The sequence below is a fragment of the Bubalus kerabau genome, chromosome 3 (assembly GCF_029407905.1).
Source record: "Bubalus kerabau isolate K-KA32 ecotype Philippines breed swamp buffalo chromosome 3, PCC_UOA_SB_1v2, whole genome shotgun sequence".
In the NCBI taxonomy this organism is placed as follows: domain Eukaryota; kingdom Metazoa; phylum Chordata; class Mammalia; order Artiodactyla; family Bovidae; genus Bubalus; species Bubalus kerabau.
This window is the reverse complement of record NC_073626.1, coordinates 48,342,496-48,355,273: the sequence shown is the minus strand read 5'-3', so window position 1 is coordinate 48,355,273 and position 12,778 is coordinate 48,342,496. Positions and strand designations below refer to the sequence as shown.

The following is a 12,778-nucleotide window of genomic DNA, read 5'->3' as shown; positions in this document are numbered from 1 at the left end:
TTCTTTTATTCCCAGAGAAAACAGTCCTGTCTTAGGTTAGCCAGCATGTCTGAATCACAGTCTTATCATGCTCTTATCATGCTTCTCAACAGAAGGGGAGAGTCATATAAAAAGGGTTCTAAAATTTAAGTTGTAGATAGGGTTTTAAGTTTAAAACATATTTATATTGTTGTCACTATCAGGTTTGAAATAATCCAAGAGTAGACTGCAGGCAGATCTCGCATCTTTATCCTGAGTTTCTGAGGGTCCTCTGTGGTTTATCTGCCCTTTCCACCCCCAACTGTCCCCATTGTGAGGCTGGCGTTCAGCTGGGCCTCTCCCCACACTGTTCATTCTGCTCTATTAATCCCATTTCAGGCAATACTCACAGTGTATGTGTGTGATGATCGCTTCTTTCTCTCCTAATCAGATTTCCTGAAATGTCAAGGTTTTGGTTTTTTTTTTTTAAAGGGAAGGAATTCTGTGGTGTTTTATATTAGTTCTTCATGTCCTTTTTGTATTTGTAATAAGCAAAAAACACTTTTTTTCCCCTGCTCTTTAAAAACTCCCAAGCATGGTAGGAATTAATCTTGAGTATCCACGGGCATTTTCACTTCCATTTGAAATGCCGTGGTGTGTGATTTTTGTTTTAAGGGGATAACACTTAGATTAAGATTCAGATATGTAAGTGTTTTTGTTCAGGTTTGTTCTCGTGTGTTTAGTTGGGGGAAATGTGTTTTGTAGAGAGAGCCAAGGCGTACTCATATGAGAAAGTCTTAATTGATTTTTTAAAAAATATTTTGATTATAAAAAAGATACCGATGCTAGATGTTTATAGAATTAAAGAGAAGTAATTACTACCACTCACTGAGCGGTTCCTATTCCTAGGCGGTAGGGTGCCTGTCTTTAATTCCCACTGGGGTTTCGTGAGCCAGCTCTTCCTCTCCCCAGCAGCAGGGAGGGCTGGATGCATCTGTGCAGACTCACGGGGTCATCAGTGGGCTGGTTGAAGCTCAGTGAGACAGACACCAGGGCCCAGTGCCCCAGCTCCTGTGCGTCCTCTCCCTGGGTTGATTCAGTGTGGTTTCTTTTCCTTCTGACTTTTCCTTCATGTCTTTTTACGTTATTTCGCCTCCAGTAAAACCATGAAAAGACTGTCACTGCAGCAGACAGTTTCAGTTCCTTACACCGAGCTGGATGTTCTCCTGTCCGTCAGACATTTATGCTTCAAGCAATGCACACTGTAACCAGCTTCTGTGCTTTGGTGACTGTATCACTAAAATAACTTTGGCATTGAAGCAATTATCACCCCAAAATTGTCTCTTCAGTTCAGTCGCTCAGTCGTGTCCGACTTTGCAACCCCATGAATCGCAGCACGCCAGGCCTCCCTGTCCATCACCAACTCCCAGAGTTCACTCAAACTCACTCACGTCCATCGAGTCGGTGATGCCTTCCAGCCATCTCATCCTCTGTCGTCCCCTTCTCCTCCTGCCCCCAGTCCCTCCCAGCATCAGTCTTCTCCAGTGAGTCAACTCTTTGCATGAGGTGGCCAAAGTACTAGAGTTTCAGCTTTAGCATCATTCCTTCCAAAGAACACAGGACTGATCTCCTTCAGAATGGACTGGTTGGATCTGCTTGCAGTCCAAGGGACTCTCAAGAGTCTTCTCCAACACCACAGTTCAAAAGCATTGATCAAATTGTCTTATAGATTAATAGTTAATGATTAATGTATCAGTAATCTAAAGTTTCTGAAATTCTGGAGTTTAAATTGATCATGTTATGACTTTAGGAGTACATTTTATACAGAAGAGAGGACATAGCTTGATCTTTTAAACCTTCGTTTGATTTTGAAATTGAATCACTATTTTACATTTTAAAATATAATAACATTTTAAAATAATTACTGTTTATGGGGTTTGTTTTAATGCCACCTGGGCTTCCCCTGGTGCCTCAGATGGTAAAGAATCTGCCTGCAATGCAAGAAAGTTTGATTCCTGTGTTGGGAAGATTCCTTAAAGAAGGAAATAGCAACCCATTCCAGTATTCTTGCCTGGAGAATCCCATGGACAGAGGAGCCTGACGGGCTACAGTCCATGGGGTTGCAAAGAGTCTGACACGACTGAGTGACTATTTTTTTTAATGCCACCTGCTATTAATACGCATGTAATATGACAGAAGTCTATGATGACTTCAATTTTAATATTTTTGCAGGTGGCGTAATATTAAATGGTGAAGGAACAGCCACTGATACTCAGGAAATTTTGGCAAATAAAGGTAAATAGTAACTTTAAATGTTTCTTGATTAAATAACTTGTTTTTTTGTTTTTTTTTTTTTTGAGAAAAAGAAAATCTTTTTAGGGACAAAAAGTAGTTATATGAAAATTTCAAACTTTGAATTAAAATGATATAAGAATAATCATGTTCTCCATAAATAACATATTTATATAACATTTTATGCAGTTTTATTCATTTGAAGGTAAAATCTGGTCGTTCAGTTTGGCATTTCGTTTATGTTTCCTTCTTTTGGGTTAATTTGAGGTAGTTTCTCACTTGGGATAACACTATTTGAGCTATTTTTTAATTTGATGCCTGAGAAATTAATATGTAACATTTCATGATTTGGGTAGTTTATTCCATGTAAAATATCTGTCTCATTTCACCGGTATTATGCAGTGTCCCTAATGTATTGGTCATGAAATAGCATTGTAAGATGATCGTGACATTTTAGTTCTAAAAACTCTATGACTTTATCATAGTAGACTTAATCTTGACCACATGTCAGGTTGGCCAAAATAGTTCAGTCGGGTTTTTCAGTAACGTCTTATGGAAGAACCCTAACAAACTTTTGACCAACCTAATAGAAGGAAATAGCACCTAGAACCAGTTTTTATTTCTGGAGCTCTAAATACCCGGAAAATGTGTCAGTGTTAATTTTTTTTCTTACGTTTAGGCTTAACATCCATTAAAAAGGACATGACTGACATAAGCCATGGCTATGAAGATCTCGGCCTCTTGCTTAAGGACAAAATAGGCGAGCTGAGCACCAAGCTCTCCAGACTGCAGAAGGCCCAGGAGGAGTCCAGCGCCATGATGCAGTGGTTGCAGACCATGAGCAACACTGCCACAAAGTGGCACCAGGTGCCGACACCTATGGACACGGAGGCTGTGAGAAGCCAAGTCGAACAGAACAAGGTATCGTCCGCGGGCCCGTCCACGGGCGACACAAGGGAGCCACCAGCGCCCAGGACACGCCCCCGGGCTCACGGGCCGGTTCTGGTTTCCTGCTCTGTAACCTTCAGCACGTCGTGGGCCAGCTTTGTTGGACGTGCCTTTCTGTAGACGGATCCTAACAGTCACTTGTTTTTACCCACAGACGTGATAAAGATGAGTGAGCTGTTGGGTGCAAGCAACTTTGACTTTCCAGCTCAAGTCTGGGATTTTAGCCAGTCCTTATTGGAAAAGATGTACTTAAGGGCTAGGTGTATTAGGAGTCTGTTCTGTCCAGTATAAAATAGGGGAGCTCACGCTTTCCCTTTCTTTAATGGACAGTATTTCTTTCTACAGCTGTCAGGGTTAGAAAAATGGTTCTGTACGCTCGCAGTGCTGGCAAAAATGTCCCCAGATGACTGACTTATCTTTGAGCTCTATAATGTGTATCCGGAAAGCTGCTCATTCGCTAGTGGAGTCTCAAGCCTCTCTCAAGACTGATTTTCTGGTTAATTACAGTCTTAGTGGCATCACTTCCTTTTTCCAAAGGGATTTGAGAATATATGAAATTCTTCCCAGGTGGTGGGGTGAGCTCTGTAGCATTCTTCTTTGGGATTCTTTTCTCAGCAAGTTGAAGAATTGTTACAAAGAGGAAGAGAAAATATAATTGACTCCTGAATCCGGTCCTCATTCAACCTCTAACTGTGGATATTTCCCCCTATCTTGGTCGTGTTAAAGAAGAAAGCGCTCTGTTATAATTGTGTCTTTGTCTTTTGATGTTGACATGCTTTAATGCAGTTACTTTTTTTATTTCCTCGTTAGTTGTTTGAGGCAGAACTGAAGCAGAATGTGAACAAAGTGCAGGAGTTGAAGGACAAGCTGACGGAGCTGCTGGAGGAGAACCCGGACACGCCGGAGGCCCCCAGGTGGAAGCAGATGTTGACGGAAATAGGTAGGTCACCACTTACACCAGAGGCCTCCAACAGGAGCCCAGGCATTTCTTAAAAAATCATAATGTTTATTAGAAACCATCTATCTGACAGTCTCCCTGACTTTGAGATTTGCTTCCATGTTTCAGAAACTACTTTTGCAATTTCAGAAGTGTCATTTCATGTTGTCTGGGGCCGGGCCTTGGCATATCTTTTGTTTTTCTCACTAAACACATTAACGAAATTTATGTTTACGAAGAAGGTAGATACTTCTTACTACAGTGCTGTGCATCGAGTCACATGTTTTCTTTACAGTCTTTTTTTTTTTTTAAGCTAGATTTTGGACGCCTCTAATTTTTTATGCTTTGTTATATTTTAGTGTAGAGAGTCCTTTTAGTTTATTTGTCTGGAAAAGATGGGTGCCCTTTTCTGCCACGGGGTTCCCGGCGGGACCCTGCCAGCCTCTGCTTCGTGCTCCCGGGCCCTTCCCTGTCAGGCCTATGGAGGCCGCTCCCCACGGGGTCGGGGCTCTGCTCTTCATGAAGAGCGCTGTGCACGTTCCCACCCTGTCCCTGCGTGCACCGTTCCTCGGAGATGCAGAATCTCCTCCACAGTCCCTGGTGTCGTATCACCCCTTTCCTTATTGTGACGACACAGAAACGAGCGTGAGACAGTGAGCCGTTCTCTGTACTCCATACTGCTGTTTGCAGAATTCGTTCAGTCCTTGTGTGTGCAGCTCAGACACGGGCACAGAGGGAAGGTGTTTACTCGTCACAAACATCATTTCACTGTCAGTTGTTCCATTACATTGAGCTACACCTTGTCCTTCCTTTAGAGTTAGCTATGCTGTGGTGAGGAGAAGGCAATGGCACCCACTCCAGTACTCTTGCCTGGAAAATCCTATGGACAGAGGGGCCTGGTGGGCTGCAGTCCATGGGGTCGCTAGGAGTCAGACACGACTGAGCGACTTCACTTTATTTTTTCACTTTGATGTATTGGAGAAGGAAATGGCACCCCACTCCAGTGTTCTTGCCTGGAGAATCCCAGGGATGGCGGAGCCTGGTGAGCTGCCGTTGATGGGGTCACACAGAGTCGGACACGACTGAAGCGACTTAGCAGCAGCAGCATGGTGTGGTGAACTTAGACGTCTTGAAGTATGTTTCAGTTTAATAGGAGTCATCCTTACACGTGTAGTTGATTTACTTTGTTGTACACTGGAAACTGACCTAACATTGTAAAATCCACTCTGCTGCAGTAAAAAAAGAGGCATCCTAAACGATCTTAATGTTGAAAGGTTTATTTTGCTAGAAACTCTTGTTGCCTGATAATTAATCGGGCCCTATTTCAGTGACTGTCTCCTAGAATATCAGAATTACTTGGGAGAATACTATCAAAGCATTTTAAGATAGGGGTGGGAGTGAGGAACGTATATTTCAAAAAGCTTCCTGATAAGATCTTGATATTTCTTCTTCTTCTTCGCTTACGTTTACTTGCGTTGTTTTGCTGTCAGATTGTGACCGACTAGAACAGGCGGTATGGAATGATGTCGCTTAGGGAAGGTTTCAGGGGTTGGGTTATAGGAAAAGCAGCTCTGTGGTATATCATGCTGGCTGAAAAGCAGTCTGTCCCAGCTCATCACAGCTTCCGTGACTGTGCAGTGGTCGGTGTTCAAGGATGGTCAGTAACTTGGCTCCAGGGAGCATGCTGTCCTCCGGGCAGGGGTGGCAGGCAGGCATCCTAGCAGGGTGTGAGACCCAGTGGGTCCCGAAGGCAGGATGGAGCATGTGGGCAGAAGGGCCCGCGTGTGCCTGCCCAGTTTGGATGAGGGTTTGAGGCCAGCGGTGCAGACGAGAGGAGAACAGACACTCTGGGATGAGCAGACAAGGCCAGTTTTGGGGCACCTCTGCAGGTCAAGCAAAGGTGGTTAGATTTTGCTGTCTGCATGGTGGTGGGTGACGTATTGAGAGCTTTGAGCCCAGGAGTGATGTGTTCAGTGATGTCTAAGGGAGATTATTTAAGAACAAGTTCGCTGAAGCTGAGGGTCGTGGGTGGCGGTGGAGCAGGGTAGATGGCTGCTGGTCTGGGTGTGCGCATGGCACGCTCGTGGCAGCAAGAGCTGAGCACCCTGGGGCTGTGTTAGAAGTGCACCTTCAGGCCTCACTCAGACCTGCTCCTCAGTCCTCATTCCCCAGTTCTGTGTGAGCAGACTCCAGGGGTCTCTGACGTAGCTCCAGTTTGAGAACCGCTGGTCTCGGCGAAACAGGGTCAGGACCCACATGGCGTTTGGGTATTGGGAGTGGAAGAACTGGCTTTAAGGTTTGGTGATTGAGGACATAGGAGTGTCATGAAAGAAATTTAACTATTGCATCTCACGATGTGTGAGAGAAGAACCTTCAAAAAAATCTAAAAGCTGGAACAATCTACCCGTTCAGATAGGAATATCATAGCTTTCTTTTTTCCCCAACATTGAGTTTAAAGGGTTGGTGAGATTTCTTAGTGTAACTTCCGAGCAGCAGGCTGCTGGTTTGCATAGAAGGGCATGGTTGGCGTGGGTACACGTACTTGGGGGTCACTTACCTCGAACTGGTCATTGAAGGTTTGCTATTAAAGAAAAGGATATATGTTCATTGTTCTAGTAGGTCAGTTCTAGGTGAATAAACAAACTCTGTAGGACTTCTAGAAGGAGTGAGGTTTCTTAGGAGTATCCCATAATTTACGACGTCTTCCAAAATCAGATTCAAATTCATTTTTCGTATACTTCAGCTGACATACAACCCTCAGGACCATAAAATTTGTATTGTTAAATGCAATGAACCCTTAGGTTAGGCTTTTTAATAGACTATATAGGGAGAGTCATGAGGGTGGAATGATGGCCATTGGGGATCCTTTTGAGTTGTTATGTAATCTTCATTAAGATATAGTTGTGTTAAATGTACAAAACCCAAACCTCTGTTGCATCCTTTATTTTTTTTTTTGTTTGTTTTTTAGATTCTAAGTGGCAAGAACTCAATCAATTGACAGTTGATAGACAACAAAAGCTGGAAGAATCCTCAAATAATCTAACCCAGTTCCAGACTGTGGAGGCTCAGTTAAAGCAGTGGCTGGTGGAAAAAGAACTGATGGTCAGTGTCCTTGGGCCCTTGTCAATTGACCCGAATATGCTGAACACACAGAGGCAGCAGGCGCAGGTGAGTCTGTGACTTAACAAGAGGGGTGTTTTCACGAGAAATACGTTGGCGTTGGACAGTGTGTGCTCTGCCTGCCTGGGCGGGCATCTGTGATGTATCACACGCCTGTGAGGTGCTAGTGTGATGCTGATGGGACCCCAGAGGAGCAAAGCACTGGAGCATCCCTGAGTGGTCCACGGGGCCCATGGATGGTCACGTCCCTTGACTGTCTCGTTCATATTGTGGTTTGTACAGACCCCTGTTAAAGAGGACCTTCTTTGAAGTATTAATGTGATTGCATAAGCAATAACATTTTTATGAGAAGCTAGTATATTGTTTAGAAATGACTCCTTTGGCGTTTGATTCATTTTGACTGTGGTAGTAGATAATGAAACTTAGAAAGGTCATGCAAAACAGCCCCGAGTTGGGGAGGAGAAGAAAGAAGGGAGGCAGAGAGGGAACCTTGAAACCCACAAGGTTACTTAGACTCATCTGATTATGAGCAGATAAATCCACACAGGGAAACACTGATAAAATGTGAGTCAGCTGGGGTCTCGGGAGTGTCTTTCGGTGCGGGGGGTGGTTTTAGTGCGGGGAGGCTGATCCCTGCTCTGAAAAGACAAATCAGTCCAGGCAGCTGAGTCACATACTGTTCTAGGCTTGTACGTTCTTCATCTGAATAGGCTGGAAGCAAAAGAGGTAAAGAAACATTTGAGAAGAAACAATTGTCCGTGGTTTCCCAGAGATAGACAAAATATTACATTAAAAGGACACTTTGGAGATTATCCATTTTACAGTGAAAGCCTCTATGAGCCTGCACACTTGGAATGATGTGATTTATTGGCTGAATCTTTACAAAAAAAGCCTACACATCAATCTTGGGTTTAAAAAGAAATCTTTGTAAATCAATGCACCGTGAATCGGTATAGCCTGATACTGTTATCACTGTGCATTTTTTTTTTTTTTTTTTGGTGTAAAATGCTATAGAGCATTCCAAAAATTCCTGTAAAAAGAAAAGTACAAGTAGAAAAAATCAAATTTGGTGCTAGGGTGATGTGAACTTGTCTAAACTCAGTGTTTCCCTTTGTGTGTGAGAACTTGTGCATAAATTTCTCTTCCTTCTCCCCAGACTAGCAAAAATATTTATTTATTTCTTCCTCCCTCTTTGGGGGATGTTATTTTAGACCAAGTGTTATCTCTGTGCGGCAGCATTGCCCTTTGGGTTTAGTTTATGATAACCGCACTGCCTTTGAAATAAAAGCTAGGAAAGTGGTAACAAAAGCAAAAATAAAAGCTAGACAATTAACTGTCACTTCTGTGCAGAAGCATAAAGCCGTGTTTCCTGTAACTGGTTCTCCAGTCATTTGTGTGCTTAGTTACCCTTGCTCTCTCTTTCTCTCAGATTCTCCTGCAGGAGTTCGACACCAGGAAGCCGCAGTACGAGCAGCTGACCACGGCCGGCCGGGGCATCCTGCAGAGACCTGGGGAGCACCCATCCCTCCACGGGACTGTGAAGGAGCAGCTGGCGGCCGTGACCCAGAAATGGGACAGCCTCACGGGCCAGCTGAGGGACCGGTGTGACCGCATTGACCAGGCCTTTGGGAAAAGCACCCAGTATCAAAGCCTGCTGAGAAGCCTGTCCGAGAAGCTGGCCGACCTGGACGATCAGCTCAGCAGCAGCGTGGCCGGCAGCGCACACCCCGACGCCATGAGCCAGCAGCTGGAAACGGCCCAGAAGCTGAAGCAGGCAGTGGAGCAGGAGGGGAAGCGGATCAGCACGGCGCAGGCCCTGGGCGACGACCTGGCAGCCCTGGTCCGAGAAGAGTATCTGAGAGCAGAGCTCAGCCGGCAGCTGGAAGGCGTCTTGAAATCGTTCAAGGATCTGGAGCAGAAAGCAGGTGTGTGTGTCTTCTGTGAGTGCACGTATGTCCTAGAGAGAGGGATCCGTGAACAAGCCAAGCTGCCGGGTAAATCAGGCCCCTACAGAGAACCTGCCCGTAGTGAGAAGTGTGTGTGAAGAGGCAGTCTCGGGCATGCGGAACGCGGGTCCTGGCCGACGTGCACACGGCCTGGGGGCTGGGGTCTGTGCAGGTGCCGGGGGATCCGGTGTGGGCGCAGGCCACCGCACAGCTGGCCCGGGAAAATCTCAGGTGCCCCTGACTGGTTTTCACAGACTCACAGAGAGCGAGAGTAGACTTGAGACCACCAAGGGGAGAGGGATAGGGGAGTGATGGTGAGGGAGTTTGAGGCTAGCAGATGCATACTATTTAAAAAAAATTTTTTGTTGTTGTTGTTGAAGTTTAGTTAATTGCAGTGTTGTGTTAATTTTGGCATTGTGCAGCAGAGTGATTCAGTTATGCACGCGTGCTCTGTCGTCTTCGACTCTGTGATCCCACAGACTGGTAGCCTGCCAGGGTCCTCTGTCCTTGGGATTTTCTTGGCAAGAACACTGGAGTGGGTTGCCATGCCCTCCTCCAGGGGATCTTCCTGACCCAGCAACCAAACTTGTGTCTCCCAAGTGTTCTGCCTTGGCAGGCGGATTCCCCTGAGCTACCTGGGAAGCCTGTGATTCAGTTTTATACACACACACACACACACACACATATACACATTCTTTTTAAATATTCTTTTCCATTATGGTTTATCATAGGCTATAACATAGAATGTGTAAACAACAGAGTCCTGCCGTACAGCACAGGGAACTGTATTCAGTGTCCTGGGATAAACCGTAATGGTAAGGAATATGAAAAAGAATGTGTGTATATGTAAAACTGAATCACTTTGCTCTACAGCAGAAGTTAACACAACTTCGTAAATCACCTATGCTTCATTTTAAAGAAAATAGTAAAAAAAATAGAAAAATGGATTTTTAAAAGTGTAGACGTTTATGCTATGTCACAGTTTTGTTTTTATCGGGAAAGTAGATGAACAGTTGTCAAAAGGCTTGGTGTCATTTTCTTGCCTGCAGTTAGTTCGTCTGGCTCTGTCACGGGAGCTTCTCCCGAGAGACGTGGGAGAGAGCCGCCCTGCCCATTCCCCTCTCTCCCGCCGCGGTGTTTCCGGGCCGAGAGGGGCCGGGCAGAGGAGACACGCGGGCGTCTGTGTGTGTCGTTTGCAGAGGAACACCCTCACCCGGTTTATGTGTGTTAATAATGGATTGGACTTGTTTACTGATCAGAGCAACCATTTCAGGCTTGCCCCTTGATTCTGATGTGGTGCGGGTAGCAGATACGAGCCGTGACGATCACAGTGGTGATGACTCCGTCAGGAGCCCTGTTCCATCACTGGCGTTCAGCTCAGTGCATGCAGGGTCCCCTCACGCCCGAGACAGCTTCTGTCAGCGCTGCTGGCTCAGACTTGGGGAAATGAGACCTTGGGCTTCAGTCATTCGCCCCGGGCCCTGCAGCACATAACAGGCTGATTGAAACCCAGAACCCTGTAGTTCTCACAGACTGCCTTATTTTGCCAGGTGGGGACTTCCCTGGTGGTTCAGTGGTTAGGTTCCTTGCTCCCAATTCAGGGGACACAGGTTCAGTCCCTAGTGCAGGGACTGAGATCCTGCATGCTGTGCAGCCAGAGAGGGGGACATCACACAGGTCGAAAGGTCACGACTGATAATGGGTGAGTTGTTCATCAGCATCACCTGGAGCTTTGAGCAGTAGTCACGTCTCTGCCTTGGGACAGGTGGCTGTGGCATCTGGCCACGAAGCTCCGTCTCCTTGTAGAGCCTTCTCTTGCCCTCCCACCCGCTCTTTGTGCATAACGTCGGTGCTAGTAGCCTTTGCATTTAGATGACTCTGTGTTTCTATTTGGTGGTTTTTCCCTTGGCTTTTCACAGGTTCATTCAACATTTTGATGTAAAATAAACCTGTCTGTGATTTCATTTTTTAGAGACCCATGTCGAGCACCTTCAATCAGCCTGTGCCAGCTCTCACCAATTTCAGCAAATGTCTAGAGATTTCCAGGCTTGGCTGGATACTAAGAAGGAAGAACAAAACAAGTCTCCCCCGATATCTGCCAAAGTCGAGGTCTTGGAGTCTTTAGTGAAAGATCAGAAAGACTTCAGGAAAACGCTGACTGCCCAGTCTCACCTTTATGAGAAAACCATTGCGGAAGGCGAAAACCTGTTACTAAAAACCCAAGGATCTGAGAAGGTAGCCTTGCAGTTACAGCTGAACACTATTAAAACCAGCTGGGATGGACTGCAGAAGCAGGTAAAGGACCGAGAAGACAGGGTGAAGGACACGCTGGAGAGAGCCCTCAAGTATAAAGAGCATGTGGGCACGCTCAGGCCGTGGATAGACAGATGTCAAGGCAGCCTCGAGGAAGTCAAGTGTAGCTTGGATCCCGCTGAGACGGAGAAAGCCCTCGCCCAGCTGAAGGCTCTGCAAAAGGAGATGGACCAGCATTTTGGGCTGGTGGAGCAGCTGAGTGGTGCAGCTGGCAGCCTGCTCGGTGTCTGTGAGGTGGACCAGGAGGTGGTGGCAGAGGAGAGGGAGTGCCTGCTCCGGAAGGTGGACATGGTCACCGAGCAGGTGCACAGGAAAAAATTCTCCCTCGAGCACATGGCCCAGAAGTTTAAAGAGTTCCAGGAAGTTTCCAAAGAAGCTCAGCGCCAGCTTCAGGGTGCAAAGGACCAGCTCGCGGTGCACGACTCCCTGGGGCCCCAGGCTCACAGCAGCAAGTCCCTGACCGTGTTGCAGACCCAGCAGAAAGCCCTCCAGACCTTGAAGTCACAGGTGGATCTGGCCCAGGGGCTTGCCCGGGACCTCGTGGCAGAGGCCTCTGACTCCAAGGGCACCTCCGAGGTACTGCTCCAAGCAGAGACCTTAGCGCAGGAGCACAGCGCCCTCAGCCAGCAGGTGGACGACAAGTGCTCGTTCTTAGAAACCAAGCTTCAGGGCATTGGCCATTTCCAGAACACCATCCGAGAGATGTTTTCTCAGTTCGCGGAGTTTGATGATGAGCTGGACGGCATGGCCCCAGTGGGGAGAGACGCGGAGACGCTGCAGAAGCAGAAGGAAGCCATCAGAGCCTTCCTGGAGAAGCTGGACGCGCTCATCGCAAACAACACCAATGCCAATAAGACCTGCAAGATGATGCTGGCCACGGAGGAAGCCTCTCCCGACCTCGTCGGCATCAAGCGGGACCTGGAGGCTTTAAGCAAACAGTGCAACAAGCTCTGGGACCGCGCACAAGCCAGGAAAGAGCAGGTTGAAGGGACCATTGTGCGCCTTGAGGAATTCTACAGCAAACTCCAGGAGTTTTCTACTCTGCTCCAGAAGGCTGAGGAGCTTGAGGAGTCTCAAGGCCCCGTTGGCATGGAAACAGAGACAATTAATCAACAGCTCGATGTATTCAAGGTAGGGAGTGCTTCCTTTTTATTCTGCGTTTTGGTTATTCAGAGATGTGAATAGAGACTTCCTGGTGGCCCAGTGGTTAAGACTCTGCGCTTCCGCTGCAGGGGGCACAGGTTCGATCCCTGGTCAGGGAACT

At 46.7% G+C, this 12,778-nt stretch overlaps 1 protein-coding gene across 20 annotated transcripts in view; it reads left to right on the top strand.

The window, feature by feature from the left end:
* The window catches only part of DST (dystonin), a 514,655-nt gene that overhangs the window by 398,585 nt on the left and 103,292 nt on the right, over positions 1-12,778 (top strand). For all 20 annotated transcript variants that reach the window (XM_055571805.1, XM_055571789.1, XM_055571786.1 and 17 more), the window contains 6 exons: positions 2,191-2,253; positions 2,930-3,171; positions 4,009-4,138; positions 7,104-7,303; positions 8,685-9,180; positions 11,174-12,645. In XM_055571805.1, the coding sequence (XP_055427780.1) occupies positions 2,191-2,253; positions 2,930-3,171; positions 4,009-4,138; positions 7,104-7,303; positions 8,685-9,180; positions 11,174-12,645 (2,603 nt within the window). The remainder of the gene's footprint in view (positions 1-2,190; positions 2,254-2,929; positions 3,172-4,008; positions 4,139-7,103; positions 7,304-8,684; positions 9,181-11,173; positions 12,646-12,778) is intronic.